This window comes from Tupaia chinensis, unplaced genomic scaffold (assembly GCF_000334495.1).
Source record: "Tupaia chinensis unplaced genomic scaffold, TupChi_1.0 Scaffold000197_1, whole genome shotgun sequence".
NCBI classification, from domain to species: Eukaryota; Metazoa; Chordata; class Mammalia; order Scandentia; family Tupaiidae; genus Tupaia; species Tupaia belangeri.
Genome location: NW_006159672.1, coordinates 4677767 through 4695962, shown reverse-complemented (window position 1 = coordinate 4695962; position 18196 = coordinate 4677767). Strand labels below are relative to the sequence as shown.

Here is an 18196-nt window from a genome sequence, read left to right as displayed (position 1 = left end):
AACTCTCCCAGATAAAGTATCTTGTTATGTACCAGTGCTATGTATGATGAATTGGGTGGGTGCACAATATCAAGAAAAGCTATTATTGATTTACATGAGTCACCCCACACTTGCCTTTTCATAATTAAACCAAGAAAATATTATTGGAGAAGATTGCCAGGTGTTTAGACCTCTAAGTATCCATTGACTAAAGGAGAGGAATAGGCAGATAAGTGAAGAAATATGGGCAAACGGGAACATTAATTTCCCTTAGGTAACATTAGTAAGCTAAGCATGAATTTGAGGATTAGCTGTATTCATATATGACATAAGACTGTGAGAGGAGTGGTCCTGTAATTTCAAGATACTCTGGTTAACAGAGTCACACTTGCTTTTTGCCTTCATGTTTTCAGTGTTCTAGTTTCTTCTGCTTTTTGTCACATCTATATGGAAAATGATCATTTCCTAAATATTTCCCATATATTAGTCATAATTTGTGTTGTAGATATGGTGATCTGCTAATCCCAAAGGGTGCAGACATAAATGTGGGGACAAGATTGCCCAGCGTGGAGCTAAGAAAAAGATCTAGATGTCTAGACTCCTAGATGCTCATTATACTGAGGGGAGGAAGTGCTATTATTTTGGAAAGTAATTCTAGAATTCTGTAAGTCTGAATGCAAGCGCTCAGCTTTGCTTATATCCTGAGTGAAAATAAAATATTTCCTCTGCCCTTGAATTTGTTTCCTGGTTTAGGCTTAGTTATCCAGTTTAGTGAAAGTTGATAGTACCTTCCTTAGGGTTGATCTTGATTGAAATGAACCTGTTTATACATTGCTAGGCCCAAGTATCTCTTGGTAGTATCTATGGCTTCCCAGAAGCCCTGTGATCTATACAGCTGGCCTCCAAGTGAAGGGAGGACTATAGCCCTGGACATACTTCTTGCAGAGATGGGAATTATTAGAGCCAGTGAAGTCAGGGTTATGTGCTAAGTTTGTTTGCCAACAGCCTGAGCTAAGGGTTACTGCTCTTTTAACAGAGAGGATCTCCCATCTGGCACTGGGGAGGGCCTGAAAACCAGGAGGCTCTTAGAATGGTAACGGAGGACAAGACTCATTATAGTTATAACATACTTTCCATCTTCTCCTCCATCCTTTTATTACTAGATGGAGGGGAGGAACCAGGGATGTAAATCCATGTGCTTCTTAGTCTGGACACAGCCCCTTTGGGGGACAAGGTCATTTTCCTGTTCCAGAATTGCTGCCATTTGTCCAAATACAGTTGTTAACTGAGCACCCCCTGAGCACTGGGCATCTGCCCTAAGGGCTCTAGAGTGTGATACCCAGGCTGCCTGGCTCTGGCTCTACAGCTACAAGTGTTCCAGGTGCAGATACCCACAGCAGACATCATGTCTGGTACCAAACCTGTGTAGTTCCTACCACAAGCCTCTTCCCCTGATGGGCAGCAGAGACAGAAATTTGATAAGGAAGGAAGGTAAAAGGTATCTACTCGGCTCTCATCTTTGCCTTCTCATACCCTGTACTCCAAGCAGAGACGAGCTTGGATGCGACTCTTTCTTGTGTGTGTGTCAGTGTGTGCATGCATGTGCATGTGTGTCTGTATGTGTGTACATATGTTTATGTATATGGGATATGTATATACATATAATAAAGTGATTCTCATTGTTCTCCTTCCTCCCTCCTATCAGGAAGGAATATACTAGGGACTGTTCTAATCATGTTGTATAATTAGAAACTCTGGGTCAAGCAATTTCTTTCCTTCCAAGTGTGCTGACCTGCAAACTCATGGAACTCTTGTCTTAGCTTTATTTTGTAAATGTATCTATTTGCTAGTTTGATGTGTGAGTAAAATTCTTACCATCAATCTTACTATTTTTCATTAAATCTGTTAATTATTTGCAAAATTTTGAGGGTTATATAGGCATTTTTGGATACGATAAAAACTTAACAAGCTTTGTTTTCATATTCAGAATCCCACATTTTTTTTTATCATTTTCTCTCCTCCCAGACAACTGTTTTTCCATGTGCTATTGCCCAATCCATGGAATAGCCAGTGGCCACTTTGGCAATGAGTGAATAATGGCAGCCAGAAGGTCTACAAGTCTGGAACCCCTCCCATTCCCCTGGCAGGGGCAAGGGTGACCCATAATGGACACCAGCTGTCAAAACCTCAGCTAGCCTGGCTCTGCTGATTGATGTTGGTCTCTTGTTCTTGTCAGGAAGGGATTGTATCCTATCCACCATAACCCACATGGCCTGGTCCACAAAGCATAGCAATTGCTGTTTAGATAGTGCCATGCACAGGCATAATTGGAGTTGAGGGAGCAGTTCAACGTCAATAAAGGAAGATTCTCTTTGTCCAGAGCACTGGATACCCCTAGGAATATGAGACAGCAGCTCTGAGATGCCCATGTGCCTTGGAACTTCACCTCTACCCTGGGCCACTGGGCTGTGAGTGGTAGGCAGTGGTCAGACTATTTGCCCTGATTATTGTATTACTAGGTGGTAATACACTCTTATTAAGAAATAGCTGAGTCCAAGGTCTCTTTGTATGTGGTTGTTTCCTGAGCTTATCCATCTAAGATGCTATGTGAATCTGGGCTATTTGGAAATGAGTGAATACCTCTAGATACAGACAGAGGAGAGGGGCTGATGGGAGAATGGGGAGTGGAAGTCGAGGGAGGGGTGGGTGCAAGGTCATATCAGGAAGAGGGCTGGACTGAAAGATGTATGCGATCTTGGGCCTTGAATTCCTGCATACCTCTTGTCAGGTATTGCCCTGTCTTTGGATGAGAACATCACTAGATGAGAACTTCCACAATGAAAACATACAAGCTTCCCATATCATGCACAGCCAATTTGAATTTTCAAGGCCACGTTTTATCAATTGTTTAGTTTTTCAAAATTGATGTGAAAAATGACATGCTAATGACAATTCCTTTGGTCCGACAGATAAAAGCAAAGAGCGCAGCCGAGCTCCGTGCCCTCCTGCCCTGATGCTGCATTCGGAAAGGAAGAGCCAGGCTGGAGACAAAGAAGATAAGGTTGGTTATGGGACTTGCCTAGATTTTAGAGACACGAAACCCCAGGTCTGGAGAATCAGGGGCCAGGACACCCTCACATCTGTTTCCTACATGGCATTTATGGAACGGCTTTTCCACTGTGCTGTATGAGACAGACAGATCCTGCACAGCAATTCCAGAACACTGATGAAAAGGAGGGGGTCTAGATAAGCATCAGAGAGCACTTTGAAAAGCAGACCTGGCTCATCCTTTCCAGATTCAATGACTGGTGGACTCTCCATTAAGAATGAACTTGGCTTCCTATTTACATTTTGTTCTTTTTCAGAACAATGAGAGGACACACAAGGCAGTCAGGATTTGCAGATGGGCTCCACTTAGGCATGGGCACAGTTTATATTTGGATTTTACTGTTAAAGAAAAACCCAGCATACATTCATTAATTCTTAAAGCATTCTAATTTTAGGCCTTTCTCTGCCTATTTGCCAAATGATATTTTAAAGACTGACCAGGACAGTATATTCACGTATTTAATGTTTTCAATAGCACAGCCCTTCCTCTGAAAGACCCAAGGGATTCCCTTATATTGCTACATTAGTTTGGCTTCATCTGTCAAATACAGGGGAGGCTCTGGTTTGACTCAATATTTTATTAAACATTCTCTCTTACTTTACTTCTATCATGTATTACTCTGTTTCAAGGACCCCTGTGAGTTTTCTGTTCTCCTTTTTTTGTTTGTTTTTAGTTTTTGCTATATGGTGCTTGCATTTCCCAAAGAGAGGGAGAGAGAGAGAGAGAGAGAGAGAGAATGAGAGAGAGAGAGAGAGGAAATGAGAAATCACTTTGATGGGGGATGGCCACACTGAAATTCCTTCTCCATTCTGCTCTTGGGATTTTGGGGACACACACGCACGACTGGCATGTTTTTAAAGCTGCAGAGTCCAAGGCTTGAACTGCAGTCAGTCATGTGGGATTTAGACACACTAACCATAATGCCACCTGCTGACCCTCTCCTTGGGTTTTGTATCTGCTCCCCATTTAGTATTACTGGAGAGCATAATCACCATATGGTTCACTGCTTCATCCTTATCATCAGTGCCAATGGCAAATGGTGAAATTTGATTACAAATGTTAGTGCAAATTAAACTCTGGCCCCCTGATGTATGATTTTTTTTGTAGGAGATTAACATCTAAGCCAGTATTACATATTCATTACACAGATAGCCTTCCTAGTGCCTTAAATAAATACTTTCTTTATCACTGAGTTCTGCTAGTCTAATTCACTTTTACTGCTTTAGTGTGGAACAGGAGTTTTATACCATGATTAGCCATTTTTATCACCAATAGGAAATCATAACCAGCGTGCATCTCATGAAGACGACCTCAGTAATTAGTGGCACAGAATCCTAGCATTGCCAAATTTAAATGTTAGTCCCAATCACAAACTATATTCTACCATATTTACTTGAATAATTAGCTGTGGTAATCTACTACTTAGAGACTCCTTGTTGAGTTCCTGTTGTTCAATTAACTTCATAATGAAAATTCCCTCTAGTTTTTCTAATTGGATTAGTAATATAAACTCTGGTCTTAATATATATTTTTGAGCTAAGTGTTTCTGAATACTCCCTGTTATGCTAATTATTTATCCTGACCTTGTTTTCTCACAGGAAACAAAGATATTTTCTACTACCAGAAAATTCCAAAAAAAGCCCATCATTCTGAAAGTTATAAATTTAAGGATAACTGTACAAATTATAAATCATTTATTTAATGCAATTATCTGTCAAAATAAACAGGAATACCCAGTAAAATACTAGAATGAACATGTATGGTCCCTTTTTTTCTGTCTTTACTTATGTAATGCTCAAGTAAATTCCCTTCCCAGATTTACCCTCATGCCAGAGACCTTGCAGAAAATGTCCAGCTATTTCCATATCAAGACTTATCCTTTCCTCTTGGCAGGGGTCTCCTAATATTGGCCACTCATTCTTGATACCATTCTTTCTTGATAATACTGAAAAACAGAAGAAGCTTCACTCTATTATCAATGGTCTTACCAAAGGGCCACATGTGATAGATTTACTTGAGATGTAATTCACCCTTCGCTCTTATAGATAGTTGGGGTTCTTTTAACTCTTTGCTCAAATTTTATGCTCCTATCCTTCCATAATTTAGCACTTTCCTTTCTAACTACTCTGTTTGAAAGGTGGCTAGACTATGAATATGAATCTTGGCCAAAGCGTAACCCTCAGACAAGCATGCTGGGCTTTGGTACGATTGTTGCCTTATTTGATTAGCCAACTTTGCATGGAGGAGCTATCCTGGTAGAGTTTGGGAGACCCAATTTCATTTAGTTTTTGGTCAGTCAAATTTCAGGAAGATATTAGATTTATTTTTAATGAATCTAAAGTTTGAATTGCGCCTGATATTCTCAGCTTAGAATGTTGCTCAGGTTGTTGCTTTGGCCAATACTCTGATAGCTTTTAAAGAATTTTTTTTCTTTCTTTCTTCATGATACAGCATGTGTGCTGTATGCATGAGAGAAAGAGAGAGCGAGGGACCAGCAGTTAGCATAATGGCTATGTTGGTGGACTCCCACGTAGTCAACCGCGGTTCGAGTCCCGGACTCGGTGGCTTAAACTCACGCCGGGGGCATGTGCATGCGTGCCCAAGATCCCGAGAGGAGAATGGAGGAGAAGGGATTGTGGTGTGGCCACCCCCGCTGGGGGGTGATTTCTCGCTTTCTATCTCTCTGTCTCTCTTTGTCTTTCTGGTGAGTGCACGCACCCTATAGTAAAAACCTCTAAAAAAAAAAAATAAATAAAAAGCAAAAAAAAAAGAAAAAAAAAAAAAAAAAAGAGAGAGAGAAGTAGAGAGAGAAATATGAGGCCCCTCTACTGGGTCTAGTTACACCGTGAGTCTCTTCCTCTACTCCTCTAGCCAGCTAGATCAGGCATTCATGCCAGGTGTGCTTCAGACATTCATACCATGGCAAACATGGGTATTTATACTGTGGTTCCCATGTGGGATTCAGCCTCTCTTGAGCAGCACATTACCAGTGATCCATGGAGCTGGCCTTTCACTGATATCTTTTAATCGCACTTGATTTTCCAAAAAAGAAAAAGAACATAATCTTTATCATAGAATTCAAGTTTGATATTAAACCATGGAAACATCTGGGAGAAAAAAATTTCTTCACTTCTAGAATTTATGATAGTCTCTGTGAATTCATTGTTTTCCCTTCTAGTTGTTCCAAAACTGTGATACATTTTAATTGTTTAAAATTTCTCATTGTGTTTTGCAGTTCCACTGGTAGAAATTCAGCAGTGTTGGCCTACCATTAAACAAATATCCAGCATCTACCATATATCCATGTAGCTAAATAAGTTCATCTGAATCTTGGGTTTATATTTATGTTGGTGTTACGATTATTCATGTTTTCAAATCTGAATTTTCATTCTTCTCCAAATTTTATCTCATACTAACACTGAACATGTGACCCAGCCATGGTTTCATTTTTTTTTTAACTTTAGAGAATACATATTTATTTTCTTCTAGGTGATAGCAATGTTCAAACGTTCCTTATTTTCCAAGTGGAGACACCGAGTTAGAGTGATGCTGTTCTACTCCAACTGGGCATCAGAATCACCTGCACAATGTAGAACAGCCCTCTTGATCCCTGCTCCAGCCAGATGGTCTGGAAAGGTGGGAGCCACCTGAAAGCAGCAGTGCTGAAAGGGCTAAGCCATTATTTAAGAATATGGGCTAGTTATTTCTTCTCACCTTAATGATATCTAGATGTGCCAACCTCAGCTGCATCTAGAACCCCTCATGGCTTCAAGGTTCTTTGTCACTAAATAGCTTTTTAGGGAACCAGCAGTTAGTGTAATGGCTATGTCGCTGGACTCCCACGTAGTCGACCGCGGTTCGTGTTCCGGACCTGATGGCTTAAAACTCATGCTGGGCGCGTGTGCGTGCGTGCCCAAGATCCCAAGAGGAGAACGGAGGAGAAGGGATTGCGGCGTGACCATCACCCCTGGGGGGTGATTTCTCGCTTTCTGTCTCTATGTCTCTCTCTGTCTGTCTGGCGAGCGCACGCACCCTATAGCGAAAACCTCTCAAAAAAAAAAAAAAACATTAAAAACTAAATAGCTTTTTAGTGGCACAGTGACTCTAGCTGCTGGGATGGTCTCATTTCCAAAGATAAACCCAGTGCATTTTCTGCCCCAAAGACATTAGGCCTCTAAAGCATTCATTCTCTCTCATTTTTTTTTTAAATTATTATTATTTTTTTCCATGAGAGAGGGATACCAAGAGAAAGAGAGAGGCACTTCCAACAAGGTTCTCATGCCCTCTCTCAGCATCAGCCAGCCAGGATCACAGGTATGGGAACACTTACCCATGCCTGGCATGCATAGGGAGACTTTGGATGTGAACCTAGAACCTGTGCTTATGGCCTCAGGATCATAAAATATTGTATTACTGTTGTAGCCAAAAAGTATACATTCTCTTGGCTGCTACTGTCTGTCTCTGTTTCTGGAAAACCAGGCAGCTTAGACAATTTAGGATAACTAGGGGTATGCTTTGTCTTCTTTATTCAACGAGTCTGTTATGCCATTAATTCTATATTCTCAACATAATTGCCCAGCCCGATTGCTTTGTTGTACTGAGAGGATCATTATCTACTGTCTACTGTAAGCAGGTCTGCCTGCAGGAGACTTTTGTTATTCTTTACTTGGTTGCCTATAACTGAAGATGAATGTTTAAAATTAAAAACAGCTTTCTCCCTTTCAAAAGGAGCCTCCATCACTACTAGTGAGAGGAGAAGAGAACACAGAAAAAGGCAATAGACCCGTGGCTTCTACTCCGGTCCCTGGATCCCCCTGGTAAGATAATTAGAAACCTGAGAGCAATGAGAAATAGTGCTGTCTTGTCCCAGAATTTGCTTGACATCACTGAAGAGAAAATGCATGCTCCTTAGGAAATACTATGTTTTCAAAAACGAATCTGCAACTCACTGCAGATATATTTCTGCACTGTTGTCACATTATGCAGAAAGAAAAATAGCACTTAAGTGATATGTTATCCTATTCTGATCTATTTGTGAATATGTATTAAAATAATAATACTGTTGCATACATATCAGTGAAAGACATGTCTGAAGTAAATCTGGCATGCCTTAAGCTCAAAGGATTTTTTCCCCTTCACTCCAAGAAGAAGCGTAACTGAATGACTGTTAATTAAAGACATGTCTAGCTCTCTCCAGTTGCCCTGTGAGGATTTTAGATCTTTGAGTATGCCATACTCAAAAATACCCTCCACAAGGGAGCCACAGTCTTTGGTTTTTAAAAAATGCCCTTTTATAATGGAGTCATTTGGAAGTAGAATAAAAAGGTTATTATTGTAAAAATTAGTTTTAAAACCTGAAGATTAGAGTGCAATATACAGCTGGGAGGAACAACTAATTTAAAGGACAGAAATAGCAACTGCTTGCATCAGTTTAATGTGCCATCCAGGTTCAGGGAAGCAGCCTGCTAATGCTCTCAAGGCCCTGCATCAACCTTGCATATTAAGTGAGAGCATCCCTAGTGACAAGAGAACCTGTTGTGCTCTATGGCAGTGTCCTGATCACTTATTATGGTAAACCACACTCTTATCTAGAGTGGACCAGCACCTGATCCTCTACCAGTTCAATAGTCAGTGCTTGCTGGCACCTGGTAGCCTCTGGCCCTCCGCCTTCAGCTGAAACTACCATACAGCTGGGAGTACATCTGGGTGAGTTTTTCCTAGACTCATACACTTTTTCCTCAACAACAACCGATTCTCCAACACTTACTGAGTGTCCTGTAATTTAGTTTAGTTATGATATTAACTGCCCAGTTAGCTCAGACATCACAGGCTAAATGGCTCAGTCCCAAGACTGCCCCCAGTTCAGATGCTAGCCTCATATGGGATCCCCTTCACTCCTGTCCAGCTACCTACAAATTCTAGGATTCTTGTGACCTCCCCTCAGCTTTGATAATTCAATAGGACGGCTCATAGAACTTAAGAAAATATTTTGCTTTACTTATGATTACATGTTACTTTTTAGAAAGAATAAAACTTGGGAACAGATAAATGGAATAGATGTATATGGCAAGATATGTGCCAAGGGGTGCAGAGCTTCCATGCCCTATCCAGGCACACTGCCCTCCAAGGACCTTGAGATGTTCACCAAATTGAGGTTCCTATAACTTCATTTTTTTCCGTTTTAATGGTGGTTTCATTACATAGGCATGATTTATTAAATAATTATTCATGTGATTGAACTCTATCTTCAGCCCCTTACCACGTCCCAGAAGAGGTCGGGGGTGGGACTGAAAGTTACAACTCTCTAATCCCATAGTTGGTTTCCAGAGAGACCATCCTGAAGTTATATAGGGAGTTATTAGCAGAAACTCAGATATGACCAAAAGGAGTATTAGAAATAACAAAAGACAGTCCTCATCACCCTTATCACTCATGTAATTTCAAGAGTTTTAGGAGCTATGTAACAGAAACCTGAGACAAAGACTATGTAGTCTATTTGTATATCTATATCTACATATATTTTACTATTATTATACCACAAGCACTATTTGGAATTTCTTACAACCTAACTCTCTCAAATGTGTTTCTAGGGCAAGAACAGTGCACCAAATTATATTGGGGTGGGGGGATTGGTATAAATTCAGTAATGCTCTGTGGGCCTGCCATTGTACTTCTATGCTGATGCCCTGAGGGAGATTATAACTGTGTAAAAGACATGACCTTGAACACTAGAACCTTCTAAATGTGAAAGCTACATACTTTATTCCCCTTAAGAATATGTTACAATGCAAAATGCTGAATAGGATCTGGGAAATCAACACTGTTCCACAGCTATAGCTCTCCCTTCCTGTCCTTTTCCTATAAATTGCTTATCAGTATATAAGTCCTCTTACCCAAAATGAGTGGCTCATTTATTATCACATGATCATGTCATGAGAGAACTCCATCCCTGAGGTCACAGATGTTCAGGAGCTCAGGAGGAGAATGAGGGAGCTTTGACAGATTGGGATAGAAGACTCCACGCTAGGAAAAGGACTGTGAGCAGATTGTAGTTTTCTGAGGGTGGAGGGACCAAGCATGGGATACTTTCAGGTGAAGAAATGAACAAAGGTGTAGTGTGAATGACCAGGAGGATGACTAGGGTTAGCAGGAATATTTGGGAACAAGGACTTATAATTGAGGTGGGATTCATGAGAGACTTGGAGGAGAAAGAAAGATCAATCAAACCCCCACTGGTCTTTATGTAGTGGGGTTCTGGAGCCTAGCCATCTTCTCTCTGACTCCAAACATAATGAGAAAAGAGAATCCTGCAGAAAGGCCCAGGTGGGCAGTGGCATTAGTTATTCTATTATAGGAGAAAAGCTAAATGCCTGCAAGTTGATGGAAGAGTGCCATTTGTGTAGTGCCCTATCTAAATCAGAGCTAGGTACACTTGCTGGAACCTGTGCAATATTATAGAGGTCATGGAGATGCTGCTGATGCTTCCCATGCATTCCTCATCTTGTGACTTTCTAGTCTTGGTCCTGCTTGAATGAGTATTCCTTGCCTTGGTTGCATGGCTGTCTCCTAAGGAATTAAATGTTGGAAGATCCATCACTAGAACTTAGAAGTTGAGTCTGCACTTCCCCTGTGAAGTAGAGGGATCCTTGACATTGCAGTGAAGAGGCAACTGTCAGTCCTGGCTTCTGCTTTTACAAACTGCAGTTGAGAAGGAACTTGGAGTACGTTGTGTTAAGACATCCTCATTAATCTTGGCATCGCACATATGGAAACTTTAGGAACAACACACTTCCATGACACCTTAGTCTGCCACTAGGAAAATAACTCTTCTGCTATGGAGAACTGTGACTGTTTCACTCAATTAACTCCAATCATCTGCTATGATTTCCATTCGGAAGGATTTTCTGGTGGTCAGCCTTTACTCAGTCAATCCGATTCTTGAGGGGCAGGAAGGACAAAGATACTCACTTGTGGAACTGGGGTCCAGGAATGCAGTTCCACCATATATCCTTCTCTCCAACCACCTGTTTGAAACTTCCACATCTTGGTAAGGGCACCCTTTCCAAGATAGAAAATGTTACAGGTAATGTGGCTATCTTGAACTTTCTAATAAGCAACTTCATTGGACAAGTAATACCACAAAAGATCTCAACAGAACTTTGAGGAAGTCTCAGAGATGGCTTCATAAAAAGTGCAAGTGACCCTCACTGCCAAAATTGAGTGACTCATTGGCCCTCATCTCAGTAGCAGAATGTTTAAACAAAGAGGCCAAACCTGCAGTGGCTCTATTAGGCTCTCACACATGGCTGGAAGTGTGTGACTAAATTTGCCTGTTTGCCCTGAATTGGCAAACACAAGCACTCTCTTTCAGGGATACACTGCCCTTCATTCCTATGAGGCCCTAAACTTCAGGTGAGAACATGTCTTGCAGAAGGTCATCATGGCTGATGGTAGAGCAGGGAAAGGTCCTGTTCTTGGGTTTCAGAACAAGATGTTCCATATAGACCTGGGTGAAAGAATTGCAGGAAGTGACTGAGCCTCTAGGAGTCAAGCTCATGGACACCTGGTACATCTTGCAGGTGCTATTAGCTGAATCAATGACAGGAAGAGCAAGCACAATTGCTGATGAAGCTTGGCTGGTTATGGGGTGATTCTCTCCTTCTCATGGCAGGAGTGAGGGCCAAGGTTGGCAGCTCAGGCCACATCCTAGCAATAGACACCTCAGAATTCTCCTGCAAACACCTGGGTTCCAGAGAATTCAGTGTAAGTGGGGGCCAAGCAGGCTGGGCTAACAGACTTAGAAAGGATTCTTCCTAATCATCACAGAACTGTCTGGGGGCAGCTAGAACCACAACAATAATGTAGAAAATGTGGGACTCTACTCAAAACATGTACTATGAAAATCAAATAGTTCTTACTCTTGGTTAACTTTTTCATATGGGTACATTTTAATAAAATAAAAACTGAGAAATGGAATGTTTGAGAGAACAGCAGCATAAATAAGACCCCAAATCTCATATATATAACTTGAGGGAAAAAAATCTTATTTTTAAAGGTAAAAAACATCGGATATTTTTCTGATTTGCATTTACTTCTTAGAAAATGTCCTAGAAAATGATTAGGTTGTGGAAATTGTTTTAAAAGTGATGAAAGAAGAAGGGTGTTGTTCCTCCCTGTTCTCTGCAGGAGCTGCTCCATGCTAGGATGCCAAATGAATCCATAGAAATGCCAAAAGCAAAAGGATAGCATTCTTCATTATCCTTAACAATACATAGCAGAGTCCCTTTGCTATTCTAATTACCAAGAGATACAGATGAATAGTGATTTAATGTATGAATAATAATAAAAATGAATTAATTAATTTTAAAAATCTCTAAAAAAACCCAGAAAGTATTGATGTAATACTAAATACTTGAGAAAAACAGGGTCAATGCCCTGACAGTGAATAAAAATGGAGAAAGAGCCATCTACTTGTTACTGTCTCACTGACTGCACCAGTTTAACAATTAAAAATTATTTCAGAATCCAGAACTTCTTTAGCGAACTCTGCTAGTCAGAAACTCATGTAGATTAGTACTGTCAGACAGTTCCAATGATAGCATAATCTGAGTCATGACACTTTAAAAAAAAAAAATGAAGACTGTATATCAACTTTCATACAAAGTAATATCCCACCCATTTCTAAATGAGATTGAGTCCATGTCATAGCAATAGCTATAATGAAATTTTAATTATTTTTAAACGTCTCTTCTAAATTTTAGGTATATTATTAATACTAGGATAGCATTGTTTAGTCCCTTAAGAAATTTGTAGAAATATCCTTCTTTTGTAATTTGGCTTTTCATTCACATGTAATTTGGGGGGAAGTTAAACCACTATTCTTATTGGGAGTTTTTTTCATTTTATTTGTTGATGATCTGGGAAAATTTCAAAGGTAATTGTTAAGCAAAGTATAAAATCCATGAGCTTTTATCTTAAATGACAATAAATGCCAAGACTATGAATTTACAAATAATTAGCTATTTTCATTAAATTAAATGTATACACAAATGATTGGTTTTAGCATTATGTAATTTTCTAAAAATTCCAGATTCGTATGGTACAAGTTTTAGGTCAGTGATCTATTAATAACACAGTCCAAAGTTCTTTTTTAAATGACTTGGGAAGAACTAAAAGTGTGCTTTAAAAAAGATTGGGGATGTGCTGCATCCATCAGAATGCTGACACTTTCAGAAGGTGCCGGTTCCTAGCAAAGCTGATTGATGTTTGTATCCTAAGAAGCAAAAGTAGTTGATAAAAGAAGTACATGACACATTATCAGACTGAACATGGTACGCTCTTATAATGTTAATAATCTGTGTCATAACAGAGAAGCCAATGGCTGATTTTACATTTCTGCTTTGGAGACGTAAGAGGTGTGGGCAGACACTAAGAATGCAAGAGATGTGCTTTTATAGAACTATCGTAGAAGTCAAGCATGGGCGACAATTCTTCAAATAACTGATGGGTGTTTTGAAATCTCAAATACAATCCTTGGTCCTTCTGTTTTTATGTTAATAATATATCTTTAATTCTGACTTTATTTGATATTTTAGCATTTGTTGACATCTTCTTAGCAATTTATAACTATTAACTTGTTGGTTATGACATTTAACAAGTAATTTCTCTGAAATTTTTAAGTACAGGTATTGAACATGTTTGACTTTAAAAGATTATCAAAAACATGTTCTTGGATGAAGTTGGTAGAACTTTTCCAGAAAGAAAAGAAGTTTCCTACACATAATATATATGGATGATTTTCAACAAGAAAAACCTAATCAGGAATTATGGTTATTAAGGGATGTAGGCTTGGTCACATCAGAATACATCTATTTTTCATGCACAGTTATGTGCGTGCAGTAGCACTCGCTAAACTTAAAGATGACATAACATCAGTCTTCTTTGAATATATACCACTGAAGGGAAACCAAATGTCACTTTGTCCCCTCTGTATAATCGAGTCTTTTATTATGTCAGAAAAGGGACAGGTGAGGTGTTACTTGTCGGGAAGGGGATACTAATGTTGAATTAAATGTCAAAGTGGGTTAGTTAAGGCAAATGGAGGAGGATGCATGAGGAAGCTGCCATTTAGATGTACATTTAAGAGCCTCCAGAGGTAGCAGCCCCCAGAATGGAGAATGGAAATGTGCCATTTCCAGTTTTGTCTTGACTTACTCATGTTAGTCTCTAAGCAATCTTGCTTTTGCCCCGAAATGGTAATAGGCTTCCAGGATCCTCTATTTTTCCTTTGCCTGTATCAGGCAGGTTGGTGATGCTGCCTCTCTCTAACTAAGCAGGGAAATAAGAAGTTGGGATTTCACTGCAATTAGAAATGAACCCTGTGGGGAACCAGCAGTTAGCGTAATGGCTATGTCGCTGGACTCCCACGTAGTCGACCGCAGTTCGCGTCCCGGACCCGGTGGCTTAAAACTCACGCCGGGCGCGTGCGCGTGCGTGCCCAAGATCCCGAGAGGAGAATGGAGGAAAAGGGATTGCGGCGTGGCCATCCCCCGGGGGGTGATTTCTCACTTTCTGTCTCTCTGTCTCTCTCTGTCTGTCTGGCGAGCGCACGCGCCCTATAGCGAAAACCTCTCCAAAAAAAAAAAAAAAAAAATAAAGAGAGAACCAGCAGTTAGTGTAATGGCTATGTCGCTGGACTCCCACATAGTCGAGCGTGGTTCGAGTCCCAGACCCAGTGACTTAAACTCACGCCAGGTGCATGTGCGTGCATGCCCAAGATCCTGAGAGGAGAATGGAGGAGAAGGGATTGCAGTGTGGCCATCACCCCGGGGGGTGATTTCTCACTTTCAGTCTCTCTGTCTCTCTCTGTCTGTCTGGTGAGCGCAAAAACCTCTCCAAAAAAAAAGAAGAAATGAACCCTGTGGTATCAGAAAACCTGGAACTCTGATGGAAGCATGAACCAAGGAGAGGTCACTTTGAATCTCTATAAAGGGAAACTCTTCCAGAAGACCTCAGCCATGGTCAAGCTCACTGGAAGCCTTTTTTTTTTGGAGAGGTTTATTCGCTGTAGGGTGCGTGCACTCCCCAGACAGACAGAGAGAGACATAGAGACAGAAAGCGCGAAATGCCCCTCCAGGGGTGATGGTCACGCCGCAATCCCTTCTCCTCACCGGCGTGAGTTTTAAGCCACCAGGTCCAGGACACAAACCACAATCGACTACTTGGGAGTCCAGCGACATAGCCATTACACTAATTGCTGGTTCCCAAGCCTTTTGTTTTTTGAAGACAGTCTGGGTTATGTTCCAACACTGAGAACAAGCCTCCCGAGGATTTAGTGTTCATTCTCTGCAAGTCTGGGCACACAGTCAGTCGGGGCTTGAGCCTGGCTTTCACTAACTCTATGCTGTTCGTTATTTAAAAATGAGAAAATAAGCTTATATGAAGGCACTAAAGGCCAATGCTATTTTTCAAGATACAATTTTTCAAGAGTTGAAGAAGTCAATGACCTTCATGACAACAAAATGTGAGCCCAGGTTTAGTTGCATCTTTGTAATCAGCTAGGTTGCCCTCCAGTAATGTTGTAGTGAGAACTTATCTGAGATACAGCCAGGAAACTTTCCCATACCTACTTTCCAGTGCCCTCTCTTTAATCTTTATACAATATACTTTCCCTGCACACCTTTTATATCAGAAGATAGGAGTAGGGGAGTCATTTATTTTCCTTCTGAGGAAACAACAAAATAAGCCGCGTAGAGCCATTGCTTTCAGGAGGCCAAGCCCTTAGGCTCCCAAGACCTGTGAAGCACCTGTCTGGCCAGCAGCTTGAGGGTCATCTATCTAAATGCTATTGCATCATCACTGGCCTGACAAACCTTTGCATAAGAGACGGCACTACTGCTCCCTAGTTCTGAAGTTGAGAAATGTTAAATACTCACACAGCATATCATTAGGCATAAAGCTGCTTTCAAAAATCAAATGACAACTCATTTCTCTGGTTGGTTTTTATCCCTGTCTTGAATATCAGACAGAACACCTGTGCTACCTGCATGCTTTTTATGAAATAAAGTAGGTAGGATCTGTGGTCAGAGGTGGTGGGATTGAGAAATATTCTTAGGAGGAAAGGTAGGAGGAAGGTTTCTACTCTTTCATCCTTGAATTTCTGTGTCTGCAAGTCACATGGTCTCTTTACGTAACCTGCTTAGTGGATGAGACAGAGCCACTCAATCCTGTCCAAGTCAGCTCCTTCAGGAGGCAAAGTTCTAGAGGAAGAAACAACAGCAAAGGACCCACAAGAATTGCCTCTTCATTTTCAGAGATCTCAACTTGGTAGATGGGTCTAGTAAACATCAGGCTCTGTCCAATAGATGGGACTCTCCTGGGGTTGAGTATGCAGGTGCAAACTATAGACAGAGAGCAGCCCACAGGGTGCCTTTGTGTGTTGGGGGAGAGAGAAGTATTGGGAGGCTAGGCACATAGTCTTTCTTCAGTGGATTTAGATTAAAGCTTGGAGAGAGAAGCAGGCATTTCACTCCCTAGAACTTAAAAACATGGGACGCTTCTATCCTCAGGGCGTAAGAATCTTTTTGTAGAATTTAGCAAAAATCTCAGTTTTCATTTGATAAAATTCAGATCTTCACATATCAGAGCTTCTCAGCATGGATGTACTGTACCAGACTTAAATAACTCAGATGCAGTGATTATATCCTCTGGGATATGGGGACAGTAAAAGAGAAGAAGGGATATGGCAGCTATCCAGAAGTTATACAGCATGATTAAAGAAGGGGAACATATACACATTACTTAAAATGGGCATAAAATAATACATAAAATTAATTTTGCATGTTACAGCTGGCTTCGTCTAGTTGAAACCAACCGTAATAAGTGGATGGGCAGATTTCTCTTGAGGAACCACATTTATTTACCTGCCACCAGCTCTTTGGCTCAATTCCACACATTTCCTCTGGGCACAGGAACTGGGTTTTTTGTAGCCTGGATATAAATGTATGCCATGTTAATTGTTGTCAGTCCACCATCTCCTGGGTAATAATCACTTATTAAGTCCTAATTAGCTACTCTCCTTGGCATTAGAAGTTCAGTGGTGGCAAGTTAGGGACTTGGCAACTGTTTCATCCATTTAGGCATCCCAAGGCATTGGGTTTTCACTGGATCTAGGATGAACTGTGGGCATCTCTGCACCTGAGCACCAGGAATTTAAAGCATCAGTGTATCCCCTGAAGCACTGAATTTACAACAAAGACTGATCTAGGATCTGGGAGAATTTGGCCAAATAAATATAAATCCCCAAATGTAAAGACTCTTTCTTAAGTTAACAGCAAAGCTTGGAAGCCAGAGGGTGAAATATCTCAGGAGCTTGATGAGAAAATGAACTGGTCTATTAGATAGATAAAGAGTCGTATAGCAACTTCTAATAGGAGAACTTTTGAAATGCTTGTTTTATAGTGTCTCAGCGTATTCGATCCTTCAGGGAAAGGACACAACAGGCTAGAAGCCCTCAGAAGAAGATCTCAAAGAACCAAATTTCCTTGAGTTGCTGTGGTCTTTGGATGTTAGACACCTGGAGAAATTAGGGTGGGTCTCATCACCTCAGGTGGAGGAGTGTGACCTGGATAGCCCACCACTTTTCCCCCTCCACTACAGAAGGCCAGTGTCTCTCTTATACCTAGCATTAGGGGAGACTTCAGTGGGCACCTAATTGATGCACAGCTTTCTGGATTGACCAACCTGCCTAGACCTTCTTGTATCAACCCACTTGCCTAGGCTCACCTGCCCAAACCCACTGACTTGCTCTCAACCTAGTGTCAGGTTGACAAGAAATCTGTAAATGGCTGCTCACATCCCAAAGGTGAAATCCAATGGCTCTCAAACTCCATAGCTCTACACAGCTTTCTTGTCTGGGAGCCAGAGATACTTAATTATCTTCACTCATGTATTTTCAATTCCTTCCAATTCCCCCTAGTTCTTTAGTCCCTGCCTCCCTCCATTGACGAGAGAGTGCTGCCCACTGGTGTTCAGAAAAGCTAGTGAGTTATCATGAGCCACCTGGAAAAGTGCATTTATTCCCAGATTAGGGAAACCTCCCAGAGCCAG

At 40.9% G+C, this 18196-nt stretch overlaps 1 protein-coding gene across 1 annotated transcript in view; it reads left to right on the top strand.

Moving 5' to 3' along the window:
- TCERG1L (transcription elongation regulator 1 like) overlaps positions 1–18196 on the top strand; it is a 249209-nt gene that overhangs the window by 154623 nt on the left and 76390 nt on the right. The window contains exons 6-7 of the mRNA XM_006146995.2: positions 2949–3040; positions 7817–7905. Coding sequence (XP_006147057.1) covers positions 2949–3040; positions 7817–7905 — 181 coding nt within the window. The remainder of the gene's footprint in view (positions 1–2948; positions 3041–7816; positions 7906–18196) is intronic.